Below are 21,928 nucleotides of genomic sequence, written 5' to 3'. Positions count from 1 at the left end.
AATGGGGCCTCAATCCTGATTGGAGTCTCAGGCTGTTACAGTGATTTAGGGCTAGATTTTCATTTGGACTATACGGCAGAACAAGTGCTTAAGAACTTCTCCTTAAGTCTCTGTGTGGGACCCCTGAACCTTAAAACTGGGCACATACAGGTACGTGCTGCTACTCACCCATTTATTCTTTCCCTGGGTAGAGAATGAATGGACCTTTGGCTCCACTCTCACAACTTGCATGCCAGAGTAGCCCAAGCCAGTGCAGACAGGAGCACGATAATTCGTTGCTGGTCTATACCAGTAATATGTCATTGCTAGGGTGACCAGACAGCAAATGTGAAAAATGGGGAGCAGGTGGAGGGTAATAAGAGGCTAAATAAGAAAAAGATCCCAAAATTGGGACTGTCCCTATTAAATCTGGACATCTGGTCACCCTAGTCATTGCACATATGCTCCCTGGAATAAGGCAGAAACGGGGGGCATTGTAACTCCAAGGGGTGCCTCTCATTCACAATGCCTCCCAGGACTATTGCTGGGGTGGGGCATCTTGTGCACATTCTCTTCCTCAGGGCTAAGGTCAGAATCTAACCCATAGACAGAGAATAATCTATCTGTCATGCATGAAGAGGGCATAATTTATTTTATAGGAGGTCCCTTTTATTCAGTTGAATTCCTCTAACAGGGCAATTATTCCCTGCAGCCCTGGTGGAATTTCAAGGTTCCAGGACTATAAATCTGGTGAGTTTCTGAACTCCTCACCTATCCAGTACTTACATTGATAATGGCATCTGTCTGAATGTAATCCATATCCGAGTCCCTCAGGCCTAGCTCCTTTCCATCTCGCTGAGCAGTGCTGACAATACCTGTTGTCACAGTGTTCTGCAAGGCAAAGGGGCTCCCAATAGCCACAACAAACTCCCCAGGACGCAGATCAGCCGAGTGGCCCAGTAATAATACGGGCAGTTTTTTCTTTTAAAATAAAAACAGGAAGAAAACAAAGAATTACTGTCAGTTTATGGCTGGTAAATCAAAATTAAATGTAAGGACCAAATCCTATCTACCGGCCAGAAGGATATGCTGCCACCTATGTCCAGCGGAAGAGCAATTCTGCCATCATAAGTCAGGATACCACAGCTCAGGCCAGCTCAATGCACTGCAGGTCACTGCTTCCTGCTACTGTCTTCAGAAGAAAAGTGCTCAGTGCTAATGGAGCTGCCTTGCAATTATTGTAGATGGCAGAATAAGCCCCAACAGGATTCTGGGACAAACTCACCCATTTTCCATGGGATCACCATTGTCATAGTGTGCAACCCATCACAAGCCAGATTCTGCCATCCTTACTTACATTGTGCAGTATCTTACTGCCCAAGTAGCACCACTGAAATCAATGGGATTATTTGTGGAGTAAGGTATCACCTTGTGTGAGTAAAGGTGGGAGAGCCTGGCTGTATGTAAGCTATGAGTAACTGCTAGGGGACTCTTGTGTACTACGGCAGGTTCCCTTCTGTACAACCACATCACATATTCTGCTCTCAGCAGGCTGACTCTTCCCCTTTGGCCAATGTTCCCCTCTTGTGCACCTCAGGTAGGATGGCGCCTTTAACTACAAGTATTAAACTGTCCCAATAAAGCAGATAATTTTTGAGAGAGAGGATGTTCACTTCAAATATCCCATCCTCTCCCAACATCAAAAGGACTATTTTCTTCAACCATAGTCACACGCACATCTCCAGTTATGTTTTCCAATATGCAGCATCCACATCTTTCTTTTAATCAGTGCTTCCATGCCAGAAACGGTGAAATAATTTATTACAAGATGTTAAATTTCCCAGGCCTACAGCTGCAATCCATTCCTTACATTTTATCTGCAATTTATATTAGGCTTCACATTGACTAGTAAATACTACTGAATGAGAGATATAGTATTCCCAGGCAACAATCAAAATAAGTTTCCATGAGGCAATTTGTTCAATTCCTGCCCAACGATGGAACTATTTCTGGTCAAAATACTGGAAGAATCAGACTTTTATTAAAGATCACTGTGATGTTCCACTAATAGTAATAGTCCACATTTTGAGCCAGATCTTCAGTGATATAAATCAGAGCACTGCATTGAAATCACTGGTTCTGGGCTCTTGATTTTACTCTCTGTTTAGTCATTGAAATGAGAACCTTCTTTCCCTCCCCTTTTTAACTGAATTGTATCATATTAACAAGATCTGCTAATAAACAATTCCTTGGAAAGCTGTTTGCTTATTTTGCAGTCTCTCTGGCTGCTAATTCCTGATTGGAGCAAAGAAATGTGAAGACGATGTCTTGCTATTAAAAATATCTTAGGTTCATTTGCACTGTGAAATTTGCATGACATTAATAATGAACAAGTCCACATATGTTTCTAAAGAATTCTTAGGAATATGTTCCAGCAAACAAGGCTGTGCCTAAAACACAAATGAGCTGAGGCAACCAGTCTGATTCATTTAATCCTTTAGATTACTTACTTTAGGATGAATCTTTATTGTTGCTATATCAGACTTCTTGTCAATGTCTTTGATTGTTGCTTCATAGGTATCGCCATTCTGCAGCTGCACTTTTAACTGTTGTCGCCCTGATATAGCATTGCTGCTTGACACCACGTGGGCATTGGTAACAATTAAACCTGAGTCTGACATTATAAACCCAGATCCACTGGACAAGGGGACATTTCGGCCAAAGAGAGGATGTCTGTACCGGAAGCAAACAACAAAATATCTCATAAATTAAATAGCTTGTGGGGAATAATAATATTATTATTTAATGAGGCTTATTACAGTTTGTAACAACTCATACATATATATCACCTTTCACGCTGAAGAACCCCAAAGCACTTTATCATTGATATTATATCTAGTAAAAAAATACTGAATTTGAAAACTTTGACAAAAAAAGACAAAATTTTCACAAAAATGTGGATCCAAAGGGGATAGAGAATGAGATGGAGAATATATTATTGCCCTTATATAAATTGATGGTACACCCACATCTTGAATACTGCGTACAGATGCGGTCGCCTCATCTCAAAAAAGATATACTGGCACCAGAAAAGGTTCAGAGAAGGGCAACTAAAATGATTAGGGGTTTGAGGACGGTCCCATATGAGGAGAAATTAAAGGGGCTAGGACTTTTCAGCTTGGAAAAGAGGAGACTAAGGGGGGATATGATAGAGGTATATAAAATTATGAGTGATGTGGAGAAAGTAGATAAGTAAAAGTTATTTACTTATTCCCATAATACAAGAACTAGGGGTCACCAAATGAAATTAATAGGCAGCAGGTTTAAAACAAATAAAAGGAAGTTCTTCTTCACACAGCACACAGTCAACTTGTGGAACTCCTTATCTGAGGAGGTTATGAAGGCTAGGACTATAACAGCGTTTAAAAGAGAATTGGACAAATTCATGGAGGTTAAGTCCATTAATGGCTGTTAGCCACGATGGGTAAGGAATGGTGTCCCTAGACTCTGTTTGTTTGTCAGAGGGTGGAGATGGATGGCAGGAGAGAAATCACTTGATCATTACCTGTTAGGTTCACTCCCTGGGGAACCTGGCATTGGCCACTGTCGGTAGACAGGATACTGAGCTAGATGGACCTTTGGTCTGACCCAGTACGGCCATTCTTACGTTCTTATGTTATGTTCATTGTTAGACCAGCTCTAATGAATGTCATGCCAGGGATTCTGAAATGTGGGACCATGGAGCACTTTGCTAGAGGCTTGCAAAGAGCTGGAAGGTCACATGGTCCTTTTGCATCTTTGTTTTCAGCTACTTTTACAGGTATCTGTAATTTACATTGCAAAGAAGGTGCCTGGATGCCAGTAAAGGTAGCTGGAATAAAGGGAAAGGAATCGACCCGTCTGACTCCACTCATCACTGCTGCTATGTGAGAGGAGAATGAAGGCAGGAAACAAGAGCTTCCAGACACCAGAGGGAACTGCAAATGGGACTGGCGCCTCTGGTAGGAGTGAGGAACCAGGGAACAAGGGAGAAAGGCCCCAGGCAGAAAGGCAGCTTGTGCAGGAAAGAGGAGGATCTGGCAGCAGGAACTCATGGATAGGAGAGTGGAGCAGGGGGCACAAAAGCATGTTCAGAGGAAGGCAGATGTTGAGCAGGGGAAAGAAGAGATAGAAAAGAGAGACAAAATGAAAAGCACAAGCAAATGGTGTGATTAAGAAAACTGAAGAAACACTTACTGCACTGAAGACAGTTACAAATACATTAGGATTTTTTCTAAGTATGACTCGTCCTTGTCAGCAATTGCTGCCATTGCTATAGGAGTTTTATGCAAATAGGAAGGGAGATGGTTTCAGTGATAGCAAACGGGAGGGGAGCTGGTCCAGGAATCAATCTCCCTGGTAAGATGCAGTCCAGGCTGTGAAATTATTTGAAGCCCAGGGTACATACAGCAACACTGAAGTGCAGCCAGTCCTGGGACACAATCAGTGCCCAATACAAAGCACATCATTGAGGGATGAGGAGTTAATCTGATCTGAGTTTTTGCAAGGACTCTGGGGCAAATGTTTTCTTTTCTGGAAAGGAGAACGGAGTTATAATATATACACAGAGAGAGCAAACAGGTCTTGGGTTTTAAAGTTTTTGCAAACTATTAATAGATTCATAGATTTTACAGGCAGAATAATTGAGTTGGACCTCCCACATGCCACAGATCTTAGAAGTTCACCAAGTGATTCCTGCATCAAGCCTGTAACTTCTCTTTGAGCTGCAGCAGATCTTTTGGAAAGACATCCAAACTTAATTTAAGATGTCAAGTGATGGAGAAACCCCCAGATCCCCAGGTAAGTTGTTCCAATGGTTCATTCCCTTACCTGTTAAAAAACTGCACCGTGCTTCTCATCTGAATTTATCGAGCTTCAGCTTCCGGGCATTGGCTCTTATCATGCATTTGTCAAATAGATTCAAGCACCCTCTGCTATCAGATATCTTTTCCCCAATTAGGTACTTACAGCTCCTGATCATATTGCTTCTTAACCTTCTCATGGATAAAGTAAATAGAGTGAGGTTCTCTAAGCTCTCACCTTAAGCAGCCTTTTTCTAGCTTAGCTTTTTATGTACTTTTTTTTTTACTGGAATGGTTCGTATTTTACATTCTGTCCAAATCAAGATTGAATGAATCTCAAAAACACGTAAGATAGCTTCATTTTATTCTATATAATACTTCATCTAGCCAAAGGTTCTGAGGATAGTTAACATATGTACAGTACTGTGATGATGTTAAGCAGTATAAGTAGCTAGGTACTATTAATACTATCATTTATTATCCATTTGCACTACCACTTAATACCAGGATTCCTTCCTACATGCAAGCGTAGCTGAATTAACACTGGGCATCACTGCTCCAGGGAGGTTGAGACATCATTTGAAAAAACACTCCTGCAAGACTTTGGTTTTGTTTATCTTTGTCTGACCACAGGACATTGCTGGTTTCTAAGAAAACGTTAACAGTTACAGGCTTCAGTCAGAGGCTAGTCTGCTACTAGGCTGCTTGGTTTCAAAAGGCAGAACAAGCATGTGTCGCATGCTTCTAAACAATGCAGTTAGAACACACACAGTCAAAAAAAGTTACCTCAGGAAAAGTTCAATGTGTACAACTGCGGGCGCAATCTTTTCCACCACATCTGCAATGAAGTTAAACTTGTATCTTGGGCTGTTGGGCTGTTGGTGACCTATACTAGCAGAAAAAATTGGGTATGTTAATAAGAAAATACCCTTTGTACCAATCAGATGAGTTAAATTTGTCTATAGTTCACATGGGGACATTTTCCAACCAGACAGGGGAAAGGCATATAAGCCATTAAGAGACTTTAAAAAATTGCTTGTGTTTTGTTTTGGCCTGAGAAACTGGCAAGGTCATTTGGCTAAGAACTTCCTAGATTAATTGGAATTCACAAGGTTTAATGATGGCCTTGTCTGGCTGTTTTTTTTCAGAACTAGTCATAATTGTTATTCACAATTTCTATTGCAGTAGCACCTAGAGATCTTATCCAAGTCAGGATCCCACTGTGCAAGGCACTATACTAAAGTACCATAAATGACAGTCCTTGCCCCCAAAAGCTTATGTGTGAACTCACTGTGAAAATACCAACTGAAAGCAGATCTACCAGAATCCTTATGATCTGTTACTATAATCCAGTAATAAGTTTGACAGTATTATGAAAAGAAACATGAATAAAATATGAAATTCTGTAAAAGAAAGATTATCTCTGAGATAAACACCACGGCCAACCCAGCTTTCCGTGTTGTTATTGACACTGAAGTTTGGGAACATCTGTACCGTTACATTTAATTGATCATGTTTATTACAGTAGTGTCTAAGGAGAACGGGGGCCCATTGTAGCACTGTACAAACATAATAGTAGATAGTCTTGCCCCAAAGAAAGTACAGGAAGCTTAAAAGACATGGACAATTGTTTCTCAGCACTTTAATGATAAACTCTGTTGCAAATGTTTTGCAATGGCAAATAGTACATTTCTGAAATTTCCTAGCATAAAAGAAGCTGTTTGTAAACCAGGGCCACCCGGGGAGGGAGGGGGCAAGTGAGACAATTTTCCCCAGGTCCCACAGGGCCCCCCACGAGAATATAGTATTCTATAGTATTGCAACTATTTTTTATGGAAGGGCCCCCCCGAAATTGCTTTGCCCCAGGCCCCCTGAATCCTCTGGGTGGCCCTGTTGTAAACAACTCTAACTGTACACTCCCATAATAACTAAGACTCCAGTCCTGCAAAGGGAAGTGTTTATACAGACCCTTATGCTGGCGGGGAGTACCAATGACTTCAATGGCATTCCACGCAAATGAATCCCATTGGAGGTTCAGGATCTAAATCAGCAGGAATATGCATGAGCATAGGAATAAAGTTTGAGCTGATTTTCCTCACAGAACAGCAGGAGGAGATCACACTTCGCACCTGTAACCAAAATTGTGACTAGTTTCCCACCCAGCAAAACCATGGTGGAGACTAAACAGATCATAGAAATCAGTACAATAAGGCATTCCCCGCTGGAACACAGTATAGTCATTTCAGGGTAGATGTAAACTTTGTGCTTAAACCAATACAGAGTTAATCTTGTTTTGTAACACTGTCAGAAGATCAATCGCAGCTTTCTTTTATATCTTCGGCTATCTCAATTGTAGTCATATGTACACAGTCTGGTGATTTAAAATAAACTCTTAGGGTACCGGATTGCTCAGAGGATTTGTAATGAGACATAGCACTTTTCATCTCTAGGTTAGTTCAGATCTGGTGCAATGGCTGTAGTTCCATGCATTAAGGGAAGGAGTTGATGGACTCACTACACATCATAAAACTTATTCCATCACACCTGGTACCTAAGGGAGACTTGCAGGATGTGGATTGAATGAAAAGGGAACACAGCCTATTCTCTCACTGTTAGAACAGAAGTAAGGCCCATTCTGTTTAGGCCTGATCTTTTATGCCTCCTCCTCAGTCCCTGCACTGAGCTCAGCTCAGGCTCAAGGTTGAATTGGCACCATAATATGTTCAGTTTATGTAGTGCTTCAGGGAAAAATGCTATATGAATGGAAGAGTCTACTGAAATGTATTAGACTTTTCTTAGCCTAGTCAATGTAACAAGCAAGAGGCACAGATAAAGCACTTCTCTGCATAATCTACATTGTTTTCTTTCTGCAGCAGCTTACCTAACTTTTAAAGGAGACAGAGACAGACCCAGAAGGAGACTGAGAATAAGAGTAGGGAGACTAAAAGGCTGGGGGCGGGGAAAGGGAGTCAGAAACAAAGGAAAAATAGAGAGAGAGGCTGACACAGAGGAGGAAGAGGAAGAAGAGACATGGGGCTGGGGGAAGAGGGATGGGAGAAGGAATCAGTAATAATTTAAAACATTTTCCTATATTTTGATATTCTACCTGGTTCTTAGTTCAAAGATTATCTTGGGCACCAAAGTTTAAAGGTGAGCTCTAGAGGTGATCCAGAGAATTACAGCCCAGTTAGCCTTATATCTGTGCCTGATAAATTCATTGAAATAATCTTTAGAAAGAGAATAATAAGACAACTGGAAGATCATGATATGATATGGTCTAACCAGTAAGGGCTTTGCAAAAGGACATTATGTCTCACTAATCTATTAGAAGTCTTTGAATATATCAATAAACTAGTGCATAAAAGAGAACAAGTTGACATAATTTATTTGGACTTCCAAAAGGCCTTTGACAAGATCTCTCACTAGAAGGAACTAAAGAAGCTAAGTAGTCGTTGGGTGAGAGTCGAAGTATTGTCACAGATCAAAAAATGTCTAAGAGACAGAAAACAAAGAGAGGACTGAATGGACAATTTTCAGCATGGCAAAATGTGAACAATGGGGTGCCTCAGTTATCAAGTTTAGTGTGCCTCAGTTATCAAGTCTAGTGTGTTAATGAACTGGAAAGGCGGGTGAGTAATGAAGTAGCAAAATTTTCAGATAACACCAAGTTATTTAGTTTACTGAAGTCCAGAGAGAAGACTAGGATGCATCTTGGGGATCTAAACAAGGTAGGTGAATGGCTAATGAAGTTCATTGTTGACAAACACAAAATAATGCACCACTGGAGGAAACAATAAAACCATTCATACATCTTACAGGGTTTTAAATTAAATATATCGACTTAGGAAAGGGAGCTCCTGTTGCCAGCTCAATGAAGGCCTGGACTCACTGTGCAGCCTGCAGCCAAAAAAACAAACAGGATGTTAGGATGTATAGGGAAGGGGATGGAAAATAAAATGGAAGCTGTTTTAGTGCCATTATATAAATTGGTGGCACTTGCGCCTGAGTGTCTGGGTGCAGGGCTGGTCACCCCGTCTCAAAAAGTCTAGGGCAGAATTAGAGAGGATTCAGAAAAGAGTGATGGAAAAGATGGGAGACATGGAAATGCTTTAATGTGAAGAGAGGCTAAGTGGGCTGGGACTATTTACCTTAGAAAGAAGAGGTAACATGATAAAATAAGGAATGGTAGAGAGCTGGTAGATCGGGAGCATCTGCTCTTTCTTTCTTGTGACACAAGAACAAGGAGATCTCATTGGGCTACATACTCCAACTCAGCTCACTCCTGATGGCTTGGGTAAAATGACTTGGATTTTTAGTGCAATCTGAGTTCAGTATGGAGTGGATACAATTGTAACACGAATACCAGCGAAGTGTTCCAAGGAACGAAACCTCTCACAGATTAAGCCAACTGAAAGACAACTGGGCATTTCTCCATAGAACTCCCATAGTAGTAACAATCAGCTGTGGTTTTTCTTTTGTTGGAGCAGGATTTGCTTTTTAGTGGAAACCACACTTATATTCAGCAAGCTAAATGTATATGATATTGTGTAAATAGATGGAATGACTTGGCAGAGTTAGATGCAGCCTTTTATTTCTATGTTCATTCTCACGCACTCTGAACAATCTCTCTAACTAACCGTATACACTTGTTCCAGTACCTTGTTCGAAGGGGATTCGGCAAACAGGGATCACGTAGGTCAATCAGCTATAAGCAGTGTACAGTGCTGTTTATTTTATGTCTGCTACATGGGATTCATTTGACTTTCAAATCACAGGCAATTTGCTTGACTCTGTAGTACATCTTGTTCCAATGAAATCTACTTATAAGAGTTTAAATACTTACATACAAGTTCAGTACATGCCCTGACATGACATAATATTATTATCACGTCTTCCTATAGGTTCTCTGAAAGCCTGAGGGCCAGAACCTCAGTTGATGTAAACTGCCACAAAACTAGAGTAATCTAATGATAAATGTGGCCCTGTAGGCCAGATCTCTGCTGATGAAAATCAGCATAGCTCCATTTAAAACAATAGAACTGCACCAATTTACCCTTTGTGTCTGTGCCTAGGATCCTGTCTGCAGCATTTCCCTAGTCCACCAGAATCAGCAGGAGAGTGAGTCTCGCAAACAATGGATCCGTTACACATGGCTGCTCCTGCTGGACCACTAAGGAAGCATTATGAGTGGCAGCAGCTTTCCAGGTGTGATCTGTGGCAGTGGTGCGCCAATTGGGGAGTGTGCCCCCCCACGGGGGTGGGGAGCACAAGAGGTTTTCTTGGAGGGCAGGAAGAAACTTCATTAATATCACTTCTCACAGCAGACTTACTAGCGCCCCATCCCCACCCTTGCTTCTGCACTGCTGCGGCGCTGGTTGCGGCACTGCCTTCAGAGCCACCCAGCTCTGAAAGCCATGCTGCTGCCTGCAGCAGCGGAGAAGTAAGGGTGGGAATGGGGTGCTAGTAAGTCTGATGTGAGAAGTGATATTAACAAATAGTCCACGAGTGGTTAATTTGTTTTCATTTGAATTTTTTTTTTAAATCTACATTTGCAGTTCGTAATACGCTGTGTTTACTACTTCCTAACAACTTTTAGCTGGTCTTATAAATTTAGTAATAAAAAATAATATTTTTTCATTCTGCCAACTTGCAAAAACAAACAAACAGTTTCCAATTAGAAGTACTGGAGGGGAGAGGGTTATGACAAATCCCGTGCATGTTAAGTGGGGGCACAACTGGAAAAGTTTGTGCACCACTGGTCTAGGGGAGGAGGGAAAGATAAACTGAAGAGGAGGAAGGAAAATATGGTAGGAGAGGAAGGGAAGAAGACAACGCTGGGGGGTAACAGGGGGAGAGTCACACAAACAGAGAAGGGGGCTGACAAAATGAGGTGGGGCAGTCCTGTACCAATGAGCATGGCCTAGCCTGGAGACAACTTTGTCCCTCTTTCCCTGGGCCAGCAAATATCAGAAGCACTGCAGACAGTATACTCAGCCATGAGGGTGATTCAGAGCCTGACTCTAGTGACTCCCTTGTGACTGGCTGGAGAAGCAAAATTTATAACTTTGTAGAAATGTTTTATATTAATTAGCAGCAGAAGACTGCCTCCAGGCCCTGGATGCCTAGGACACAGTACATGTACGCAGCTCACGTACTGAGAGGGTTTGATTTGGACCAGCTGGAACAACAGATTCCAAAAAGTAAGTTATTAACATTAGAGCCTTCAACAACTGATGGTGAGTTTATATTTTTGTCTCTTCCTTAAGTAAAATAAAAGGAGAGAGAGAGAGGCGTGGCAGAAAGAAGTGGAACTGGGCAGTGAGATATTGGATATGTCTGCACTGCAATTAAACACCTGTGGCTGGCCTGTGTCAGCTGACTTGGGCTCATGGGGCTTAAGCTGTGGGTTTATAAAATTGCAGTGTAGACATTTGGGCTCAGACTGGAGCCCAAGCTCTGGGACCCCACAAGAGGGAAGAGTCCCAGAGCCCAGGCTCCAGTCCACACCCAAATGTCTACACCACAGTTTTTCTGTCCCGCAGCACAAGCCCTGTGAGCCTAAGTCAGCTCACATGGGCCAGCCACAGGTGTTTAATTGCAGTGTAGACATACCCAATATCTCACTCCCCATTTCCACTTATTTCTATTAAGTCTAAAATGGAGGAAGGGGAAACCCAGAGTAAAGAGGGTACAGGATACAGAATAAATAGACTTAGTTCATTTTAGGAGAGAGGTTCTATGAAGAGCTACCAATCTGATACCCAGGAGCAGTAAACTGGATTGTTCTCAATGGGAGCTGAACACATTTGAAGAACTGGACACTTCATTTAGGAGTCTACATAGGAAGTGAACTCTCTGGAAAATCTTGTCCCAATTGTGGGTGCTGAGAACTTATGAAACTACATAAATGTTACTTTTTGAACAGTCAGAAGTCCCATATCAGTATGACAGCTTTATAATAAAGACCAAAAAAATATATATTGTGGGGACACCACATGCTTCTAAGTTTTTACAAACTCTGTCAAACTACACACAGCTCTAGACATTTGGTGGACTGTAAAGGTAAGAGCTGTAGTCTAGTATACCTTGGTATGAGTTGACCCACTGATGTACTGAGACTTGCTGCATTTTTTTTCTGAAGGCACCTTGATAACGTCCTTTTTGTCTATGTTATAACTATCCATTCATCCCAGATCATCCCTCAGACTCACCAAAATAAACTTGAGGATACATGAGCCATTACACACATTGAATCTATTTCCCCATGTTAAGTATCCTCACACCTTCTTGTCAAACTGTCTCAAATGGGCTATCTTGATTATCACTACAAAGGTTTTTTTTCTCCTGCTGCTAATAGCTCATCTGAATTAATTAGCCTCTTAGAGTGGGCAACTCCCACCTTTTCATATTCTCTGTATGTATATATATCTCCTCACTATATGTTCCATTCTATGCATCTGATGAAGTGGGCTCAGGGGTGGCTCCAGGCACCAGCACGCCAAGCGCGTGCCTGGGCGACAAGCCACGGGGGGCGCTCTGCCAGTCACCGCGAGGATGGCAGGCAGGCTGCCTTCAGCGGCTTGCCTGCGGGAGGTCCGCTGGTCCCGCGGCTTTGGCAGACCTCCCGCAGGCATGCCGCCGAATCCGCGGGACCGGGGACCTCCCACAGGCAAGCCGCCGAAGGCAGCCTGCCTGCCGTGCTTGGGGCGGCTCTAGGTATTTTGCCGCCCCAAGCATGGCAGGCAGGCTGCCTTCGGCAGCTTGCCTGCGGGAGGTCCCCAGTAGCCCACAAGAGCTTATGCTCAAATACATTTGTTAATCAAAATAAGGGCATTGCATAGTATTGCACTTTGGACAGAACTGTTTCTGGACTGTCTGAATCTGTAGTTGTCTACAAGATTTCCAAAAGTGCTCATGGGGCCAGACTCTCCAAAAAGTTTAGCTCCTAATTAGACATCTAACTTAAGTGAATAGATTTTCACAAGGGTTCAGCACACAGCAGCTGCCACTGAGAACACAAACTCCTGCCCCTCTGTTTAGATGCCTCAGTGGGAGTAATTCACTGTTAGATCTTTTTTAAAAATCTGGCCCTAAGTTTTCAGTTTTATGGGATTTAACCACATACAGGTATCATTAAAATCCTCTTTGACATCACTAGGAGTTGTGGGGTTAAACCTTATGTCACTGAAAATGTAGGTGTCATGGTTATCATCTTATTACTATCTTAGATTCTGAAGTCTATAATAACTTGTGGATTTGCTGAACTGCAGAGATGATGGGCTTGATTCTGATCTCACTAACCCTCATGTAAATCTGGAAAACTCAGCTGAAGTCAATAGTTAAACCAGTGTGGAGGCAGTGAGCCAGATCCTCCACTTGGAGTAAATGGCCATAGCCCCTTTGAAGTCAATGGAAATACACCAATTTATACCAGCTGAGGATCTGGCCTATTAATAAGAGGGAGAGCAAGATGAGGCTCATTACCTTTCTGGAGGTAATACGTTATATTAAAATAGGCCATTTTGTGCTTAGTAGGAATTTGTGGTCTTCTAATTTTTTAAAAAATTCAGGTTCAGAATTAATTTAAAGTCTAAAATTGAAGAGATTTGTGTGTTTAGCTATATTATTAAGGCTTATAGAGGACTGCAACCTGACAAATGATCACTGGAGGAAAGCATTGTCCCTGTTGTGCTTGGATTTGCTCATGGAAAGAAATGAAAAAGAAATAAAAAGATTATGTGTCTGCTTAAAAAACAGAAACATCTGCTGGCATCATAGGATCCCAGGCAGCTTTTCTGATGAATTAAGATTAAGTTGTATAGCTGTGCATTGACCATAAAGTCTTGGTTAGTATAAGACTATGTCATGTTTCGGGCAACATATTATTATGATGGATGTCTAACATGCACAAATGAAAACAGCATGATGAACAGCAAATATCATTATGCCACTAAATAAATCCATGGTACGCCCACATCTTGAATACTGCGTGAGGTTCTGGTCGACCCATCTCAAAAAAGATATACTAGAAAAGAATTAGAAAAAGTACAGAGGAGGGCAACAAAAATGATGAGGGGTATGGAACAGCATCCATATGAGGAGAGATTATAAACACTGGGACTGTTCAACTTAGAAAAGAGATGACTAAGGGGCAATATGATAGAAGTCTTTAAAATGATGAGTGGTGTGGAGAAAGTGAATAAGGAAGTGTAATTTACTACTTCACATTACACAAGAACCAGGAGTCACCCAATGAAATAAATAGGCAGCAGGTTTAAAACAAACACAAGGAAGTATTTCTACACACAACACACAGCCAACCTGTGGAACTCCTTGCCAGAGGATGTTGTGAAGGCCAGAAGTATAAGTGGGTTCAAAAAAGAATTAGATACGTTCATGGAGGATAGGTCCAGCAATGGCTATTAGCTGAGACGTCAGGGACACAACCCCATGTTCTGGGTGGACCTAAACCTCTGACTGTCGAAAGCTGGGATTGGAAAACAGGGGATCGATCACTCAGTAGTTTCCCTATTCTGTTCATTCCCTCTGAAACATCTGGAACCAGCCACTGTCAAAAGACAGGATACTGGACTATGTGAATCATTAGTCTGACCCAATATGGCCATTCTTATGTTCTTATAACAAACACTGAAATGGGCTTTCTCAATCTTTAGCTGCGTTAACAAAGGCAGGATGGAGCTGGATTGAAAGATACCTTCCAGCTGAGGACAGTTTGCTGCCTAGCTAGCTTCAGAAGGAGAGAGCTTCACTTTGCCTTTCTGCCTGATCTTCTTTCGCAAGCAATAAAAGCAATAAGAAATCATCAAAATGTCTCTTTCCCCTTAGATGTTCTGTACCAGAACAATAAAGTATCAAATTCTAAATGTCCTTTTGGTCACTAAATAATATTTTCCTTTTGGTCACTAAATAATATTTTCCCTTCTCCCCACAAGAGCTCAAAGCAAATGTTTTAAAACAGTCTCAGACTAAACAAAAACAGTCCAAAAAAAAAAAAAAAGGAATGTGCCCCTAGACTTAGAGTTTGTGTTTCCAGTTGATAGCTTGCAATGGGCTGCCCTTATTAAAATATACAGTCATAGGCTGCTTGGAGGCTCTTATGACAGCAATAGAAAAAAAAAAGACTCTAGTTCTTCTCCCACTTGGCCTTATTCCTCAAACATTTAAAGTAATTATATACCAAGTTGTAGCTTCAAGATTACGCACATGTGCAAACAGTCGGTAAACCTCAATGTCCCAGGCAGAGCTGAGCTGGATAGATTTGTAGTCACATTTTTTCTGATTCTCTTTTCAAGTATTTAAACATTGTAGTCAACTCAACTTTTTAGGGTCTGATCCTGCAAAGACTGAATCACATGAGTAACTTTGTGCCATGTGTAGCCTTTGACTTCAGCAGGACTATTCATGGCATAAAGTCCCTCTGTGCATAAATCTTTGCAAGCTTAATGCCATAAAGCCTGATCCATAGCTGACTGAAGTCAAAGGGACTCTTTCCATCAACTTCAATAGTCTTTAGATCAAGCCCCTAAAAAGCTACTTACCCCCATGAGCAACTTTTGAAATATTGTATATTATGTGTGTGTGTGGATATTCAGTATACGGAGCACATACACTATTTTGAAATATAATAGATTTATTAACAGTAATTCCACTTGCATGGTGTATTAGTTATTTTCTCTGATTTTCTTACCTGGATTTTCATTGCTAAATGTGTTTATATGACAAGAAGATTTTGTTTTTCCAAGACTTCACCCGTTCCTTTCTACTGTTCCCCAGATCATAGAAATGGGGTTGTTCACACAGAAACCAACTCTGATGTTGCAGAGAATGATGATTCATGCAGGGAATACTGTATTAACAGCACATGAATTCTAAGGCGCTCTCAAAAACGTGTTGCATGCAAATGTCTTAAATAGTTAAGAAATTGGCAAGAGAAATACAAAACATATGTGATACACCTGCAAAATTTGAGCCTGATCTTTCAATTCTCTAATCATTTGAATAGTTTGATTGACTTTATTGGGAGCATAAGTAATATTATTACAACTTAAAATGTTTACTTTAATGGAAGGTAAGGGTTTGCATCTTTGATTGCAAAGCATTTGTTTTCCAGGAGGGTTTAAGCTGCTATTAAAACAATGAGGAAAACATTTTTGGATGGCTTGTCTTTTTACATTTGGCATAGAAAACACAATAGAACACATTCATTTAAAAACTAAGAGCTATAGCAAAATGCTGATTCACTAAAAAAAAAATGAATTTGCATTGTATTAAATCAGTAACAAATTACTTGTTCTATGGCCTGATCCCAAGTTCTATGAGTAGTCGCATGGTCATTGGGGCTACTCGCCTGAGTAAGGCTGTTCATGTTTGTAGGCTCAAGCCATTACACAGTAACAATAGTGACATCACGGTATGGTGCTTATAGGTGTGTTTGTATATACAAATGATCTATGATACTCAGTTCTTTGAATTTGGCATGCCCAGTGTAAGAGTCTGTGCTGTCCTTCATGCTACTTTCTCATCAAAAGAATGTTATGAAGGAGCAGAGGTGGTCAGAAAAATGAATGCTCTTCACCCACTCAGTCATTCTGGGCCTCTGTTTTTGACATCTATTCTTCCTCCCTCTGTCTTCCACCAGCCCTATTTTTATCAATCCACACTTATCAGAGATGTATGTCATTAGAAAGTACAGTCAGTGTTTTGTATCTCCCTATCTTAGCTAAATATACTGACTACTTAACCTCACCTACATATGTCAAACTTCTGACAAGCAAAGCAGCAGAAGTTCCAAGGTTACTCCTCCGTGCCATGGTATATTCTGTAAGGTATAGCCTAAACCACTTGGTAAAGCTATCATTAGTCTGGATATTATTTTATATACATCTGGTGGAGTGAAATTGGATCAACTTTATAAGTATGTCAGTGTCTCCAAATTCTGAGCAATCTGCAGCCAGATTCCCTGCACAAATAGAGAAAATGTAGAAACACGACTTTAACTTTGAACAGTTACTTTTTTACAATCTTTTATGACAGCCATAGCATGTTACTGTTTTTAAAAGAACCATAATTTATTTCTACACCTGCCTCATCCACTGATTCTGTCTGACCTTTGGGCGAGACATTTGGTCACTTTGAGCTTCAGTCAGCACAGCTGTAGAATTAAAAAAAAATCAGAACTTCACTCTAAACCAGATGTTACATTGGAGCTGATGTTTTCCCAGGTTATAAACAAGTTGTCAAATAAAAGGAACACAAAAACAGTTACTTGAAAAAAATGTAACCTCTACCCCGCTGCTCCAAATTCCTGAGTCCTATTACAGTGAACACAGGAGGATGCCATGAAGAAATGCCACATGCACTAAAACCAAAACATTCCTTAAGTCCTTAGATACAATATCAAATGCTAATTGTTATGATTAAACATTCTAAATGTTCTGAATGAATGAGTTCAAACTAAGTATGGAAAGTGTCAGAGTTAATGATTTTATATGTGATGTCTAGATAAAAGCACTTTACAACTTTAAAATTTTAGGGAGGCAAAGAGGCTCAGTAGAAAGTACAGTGGACTGGGATTTATGACATTTGTATTTTATTCTTGGCTCTGCCCCTGGCCTGCAAGATAACCTAGGACAAGTCACTCCACCTCTCTGTCTCAGTTTCCCCATCTATAAAATGGAGATCACAATATTTAGCTCCTTTCTCAAGCACTTTGAGAGCTACAGATGAAAAGTGCTGTAACAGTCTGCCAATAGGCAAGTCCCCTTTCCCTACCTACATCCTTTCCAATGAATTGTTTGCCCACAGTTCTAATGGTTTTTACAACCCTTGCTAATATATTTCATCTGCCATTATTGAAGCACTAATGTGTTACTTAAAATGCCAGAATACCTACCCACTGTTGTTTTTGGGGATGTTGATGGAAACAACGTGAAAATCAGCCGTTAAATAATTTACTAGAAAATTTGTGAACTTTTGCAAAAATAAGTAAAATTGACACTTCCAGAAAAGTTGTTCATTTTAATACCTAAAAATCAATAATTGATCACCGAAATCTTTTGAAGTTAGTAAATCCAGTTGGACATGAGCAGGGAATAGTACAATATCCTAGGGCAGGCAAAAACCATAATACCAAATTGCACTCTAAAACATTCAAATGATTTACTGTACAAGATGAACAGACAATAGCATCCTGGTATCTTTGCCATTTCAAAATACACAAAAGCACTATGATATGTGGGGATTACTGTATGGATGATGAACTATGGTACATTGTTACAGTAAAACAAAAAATAAGTGATATTTTAGCTTGCACCTGATAAGCTGGTTATTGTTATGTCTCTTCTTGCCCAGCTTTATACATAAGATATCACAGGTGCTTTTCTTTTTTTTTTATAGATGTATGGCAGGTCAAAACATTTCATTGTGCAAATGTAGGCATTGTGAAATGCCCCAGACTATAAGATTTCAGTGCCCTGATTTTGACTTGGAAGGACCATTTTTAAGGGTGAAAGGATAATGTTGACCGTGCAGTCCTGGCCTTTCTATTGCTGCTCTCTTACTGCTAATAAAATGCTATGCTCACTCCTTTATATCGCTTTTCATCCAAAGATCTCAGTGTGCTTTACAAAGGAATGTAAGTCTCATTATTCCATTTTAAGTGGTGTAAACGGAAGCACGGAGAGTGTCTTGCCCAAAGTCGCACAGCAGATCAAAAGCAGAGCAGGAATAGAACACAGTACTCCTGAATCCAGGGCTCTAACCACTAGTTCACAGTGCCCATTAGTGAGTCTGATTGATCTGATATGGACAAGGCCTGAACACCCTGGCTCATTTCACATAGGCCACAATCAACTTAGATCTTCTTCGGTTGCCAAACTGAGTAAGGCGTCTAACTGACAACAGCTCTGAGCCATCCACTCCTCCAAGATCACTTGAAATTTAAATGTTTCCTTAACTTGAAAACTGATGTGGGATGTGCATAACAGCTAAGGGGTTCATTTTCACCCACAAAACGCCTCCCTTCCCCCGCCCATTGCATCCTGTCTCCTGGGTGGAGCACGTTAAGCAGTCCCGATCACCCAAGATGGCCCTGCTGAAAGTGCAGCAGCTCAATGTTACCAGTGGTAACGATGCGGGTGGCGGTGCCCTGCATGGTCTTACCCGATTCACAGGCGCCTTTCTGGATCTGGATGACAGCTGGCAACCCCTGTTGTAAAGTCTTACGGCTCACCGCCTTCAGCTGACACACATTGTCATAGGTCCTGCCATCGCTGCCGCACACCTGGTAGCTGAGCTTGCACTGGCATACGCCTTTGCCGAAGCGCTTGCCCATGGGGTGCTTGCAATCCAGGCTGTCCCCGCACGGTGGGTCTTCCTTGCGGCCACAGGAATCACCTTCTCCCGCGGCGCAGATGAGGCAGCAGTTGCAACGATCGGGGACGTAGCCGCTTGGGCAGCTGGGGCTTGGGCACTTGGAGACATCGCAACGAGCTGGACACTTGCCATTGACCACAAAGGGCTCTGCAAAGGCCCGGCTAGAACTTAGCAGCAGCAGGAACGAAACTCGCAACAGAAAAACCGTCATCACCCGTGACACTTTTTTAATCAGGGAGAGGAAAATGTGCAAATCCAGGGGAATAACAAGGGGTGGGGGTAAGGGGGTAAGAACAGGCAAAATGTGCAATTAAAATGCAATGAGGGAATAATAGAAAAGGGAAAGTCAGGCTTTGCGCACACACAAGAAAAGGAAAGGGGTAATCTTCCTCAACAGCCCCCAGCCTGTGACTCGCGCACCCCTGCTAATGTTATGGGGCTCTCCACAATACAGGAGGGAGCAGTAGGCAGAAAGAAAACAGAGGCTGGAAAGAGGTTAAAACATGAAGCCACTAAGTAAAGGCTGGGTCAGTCCATTCACGTACAGTAAACTTGCAAAGGCTCAGCTGCTCTCCGGGACTAGATTGCAGGGCTGGGATTCCGAAAGCTGATTTAATCCTCAAAAAGTCTCCCCACACGGCCTCTATCTCCCCAGGTCTGCAGGGCTGTGAAGGAGTTATCGGGAGCGCTGCAGGAGGAAGAGTTGCAAGAGGCAGTGAAGACAGAAGCAAGTTAAGCAAGACAGTTATATGCGGGATGTGGCTGCTGCTGCAGCTGCCTCTCAGGCGTCCCTGTCAGCAGCAGCACAGGCAGGACCAGCTGCACAGACCTCAGCTTCAGCCAGCAGTCTCAGGCCCCACCTACTCAGTGGAGAACCCTCCTCCCTTCCCTTCAAACACTCACAGGGCTACATCACGTCTGGGGTCAGCAAGCTGGCTGGGTTCAGTGCAAAGGGAAATGACTGCAGTTTACTTTGGGACAGAGGCTCGGTTTTTAATGTTTGCGTCACCACAGTAACTGTTGGTAAACAGAGCGAGGATGAAAAGCAGGAGCGAGCCCAGCGTTTCTGGGGCCCGTGGGCAGAAGGACAGAGCTACACTGTGTGAAAATGAGGGATTAACTCGCAAGCAGATGGTCCAAAATTAGCTGTGAACAATTCAGTCGCGGCATGCATGGAAATCGGAGAGGGAAATGGCCTACGGCATCATCTTCCCTCATGTTCTTCCTCTTTCCCTCTCACCTTTGCCTTAATTAATTAACACTTATAATTTGCTGTATTTATTTGTTCAAACCACCCTACAAACATTATTAATTGTGTTCATTGTGGTAAGGCCTAGCGACCAACCAAGATCAGACTCCATTGTCCTGTGAATTCCCACAACACTCTTATCAGGGCAGTGGGTATTATGATCCTCTTTTTACAGATGAGCAAATTGAGGCACAGAGAGATGATTTGCCGGACCCCCCAGAAAGGCTCAGTGGCACAGCTAGATTACAGCTCAGGACTTCGTGACTCCCAGCTCTGGGTGAGGTTCCCAACTGATGTAAATCTGCGTAGATCCACTGAAATCATGATGCCTATATACACCAGCTGAGGCTCTGGCCCTTTGCCTGCAAATTACCACTAGCTGAAAACTACTTTAATTCTTACTTTTTACATTCTCATTCTTATAAAATACTTCAGTAGGAGGTAATCCCAGGGTGACCAGATGTCCCGATTTTATAGGGACAGTCCTAATTTTGGGGTCTTTTTCTTATATAGGCTTCTATTACCCCCCACCCCCATTCCGATTTTTCACATTTGCTGTCTGGTCACCCTAGGTAATACTTACATAGTACTTTGCACATATTAATTAATCCTCATAGTGCTGAGTGGTAGGGCTGTAATATTATATTCCCATTTTATAGAGAGGGCAATTACAGCATGGACTGAAGTCCAGATTGCACCCATTGACTTTAGGTGATGAATGATTTGACCAAGGCCACGAGAGGACACTGTCACGGCCTATAGTAGTACTCAGGAATTTCTAGCTTCCAGTCATCTGTTCAGACTGCACCTCTGCTTCTGTGGGTAAGTCTACACTGCAAAAACAAACCTGCGGCTGCGATTCTCAGAGAGAGGCTGGAACAATTTGTATAGTGGGAAGTGCTGAGAGCCATTGAACCAAACTGTAAACCCTGTATGTAATGGAAACCAATTCAAGCCAAGGGGTGCGGCAGCACCACTATTTGCAGCACCTATGGTCTCAGAGCCCGTCAACTGATGGGCATGTGGGGCTTGTGCTATGGAGCTAAAAATAGCAGTGTAGAGGTTACTGCTTGGGCTGGAGCCTGGACTCCAAAACCAGGTGAGGAGGAAGAGTGTCAGAGCCCAGGCTCCAGCCTGAGCAGGAACGTCTGTATGGCTCACGAGACGGAGTGAGACGACTTAGGCTCTGAGACTTTGCCACAGATTTTTTTTTTGACATGTAGACGTATCCTGTGTCACTTTTATAGTCTGTGATCTTTGTTAACTTTATTTCCTTCTCCATCCTGGGGAGCCAATATATTTTCCCTCCTTGTTAACTCTTTCATGAACACAAGTAGAAATCTCACGCAAGCTCTGCTCAGGAGAAAGTCCTTCTTTTCGTATGCGGATATCAGAGTTCAATGTCCAGATTCCGTAACTAGAGCATGGCCTCTGTATGAAGGGAGGCTAGGCATTGTAAAGTGCC

General features: G+C 42.0%; 1 protein-coding gene across 2 annotated transcripts in view; it reads right to left on the bottom strand.

Annotated features, from left to right (window-relative positions):
- The window catches only part of HTRA3 (HtrA serine peptidase 3), a 38,049-nt gene extending 17,992 nt beyond the window's left edge, over positions 1 to 20,057 (bottom strand). For both annotated transcript variants that reach the window (XM_039541931.1, XM_039541932.1), the window contains exons 1-4: positions 19,002 to 20,057; positions 5,607 to 5,706; positions 2,490 to 2,712; positions 766 to 960 (exon numbers count right to left, since the gene is read on the bottom strand). In XM_039541931.1, coding sequence (XP_039397865.1) covers positions 766 to 960; positions 2,490 to 2,712; positions 5,607 to 5,706; positions 19,002 to 19,425 — 942 coding nt within the window. In that variant the 5' untranslated portion in view covers positions 19,426 to 20,057. The remainder of the gene's footprint in view (positions 1 to 765; positions 961 to 2,489; positions 2,713 to 5,606; positions 5,707 to 19,001) is intronic.
- Between the last annotated feature and the right edge of the window lie 1,871 nt (positions 20,058 to 21,928).

This window comes from Mauremys reevesii, linkage group 5 (genome assembly GCF_016161935.1).
Source record: "Mauremys reevesii isolate NIE-2019 linkage group 5, ASM1616193v1, whole genome shotgun sequence".
NCBI lineage: Eukaryota > Metazoa > Chordata > Testudines > Geoemydidae > Mauremys > Mauremys reevesii.
This window is presented reverse-complemented; position numbering and strand designations above follow the sequence as displayed.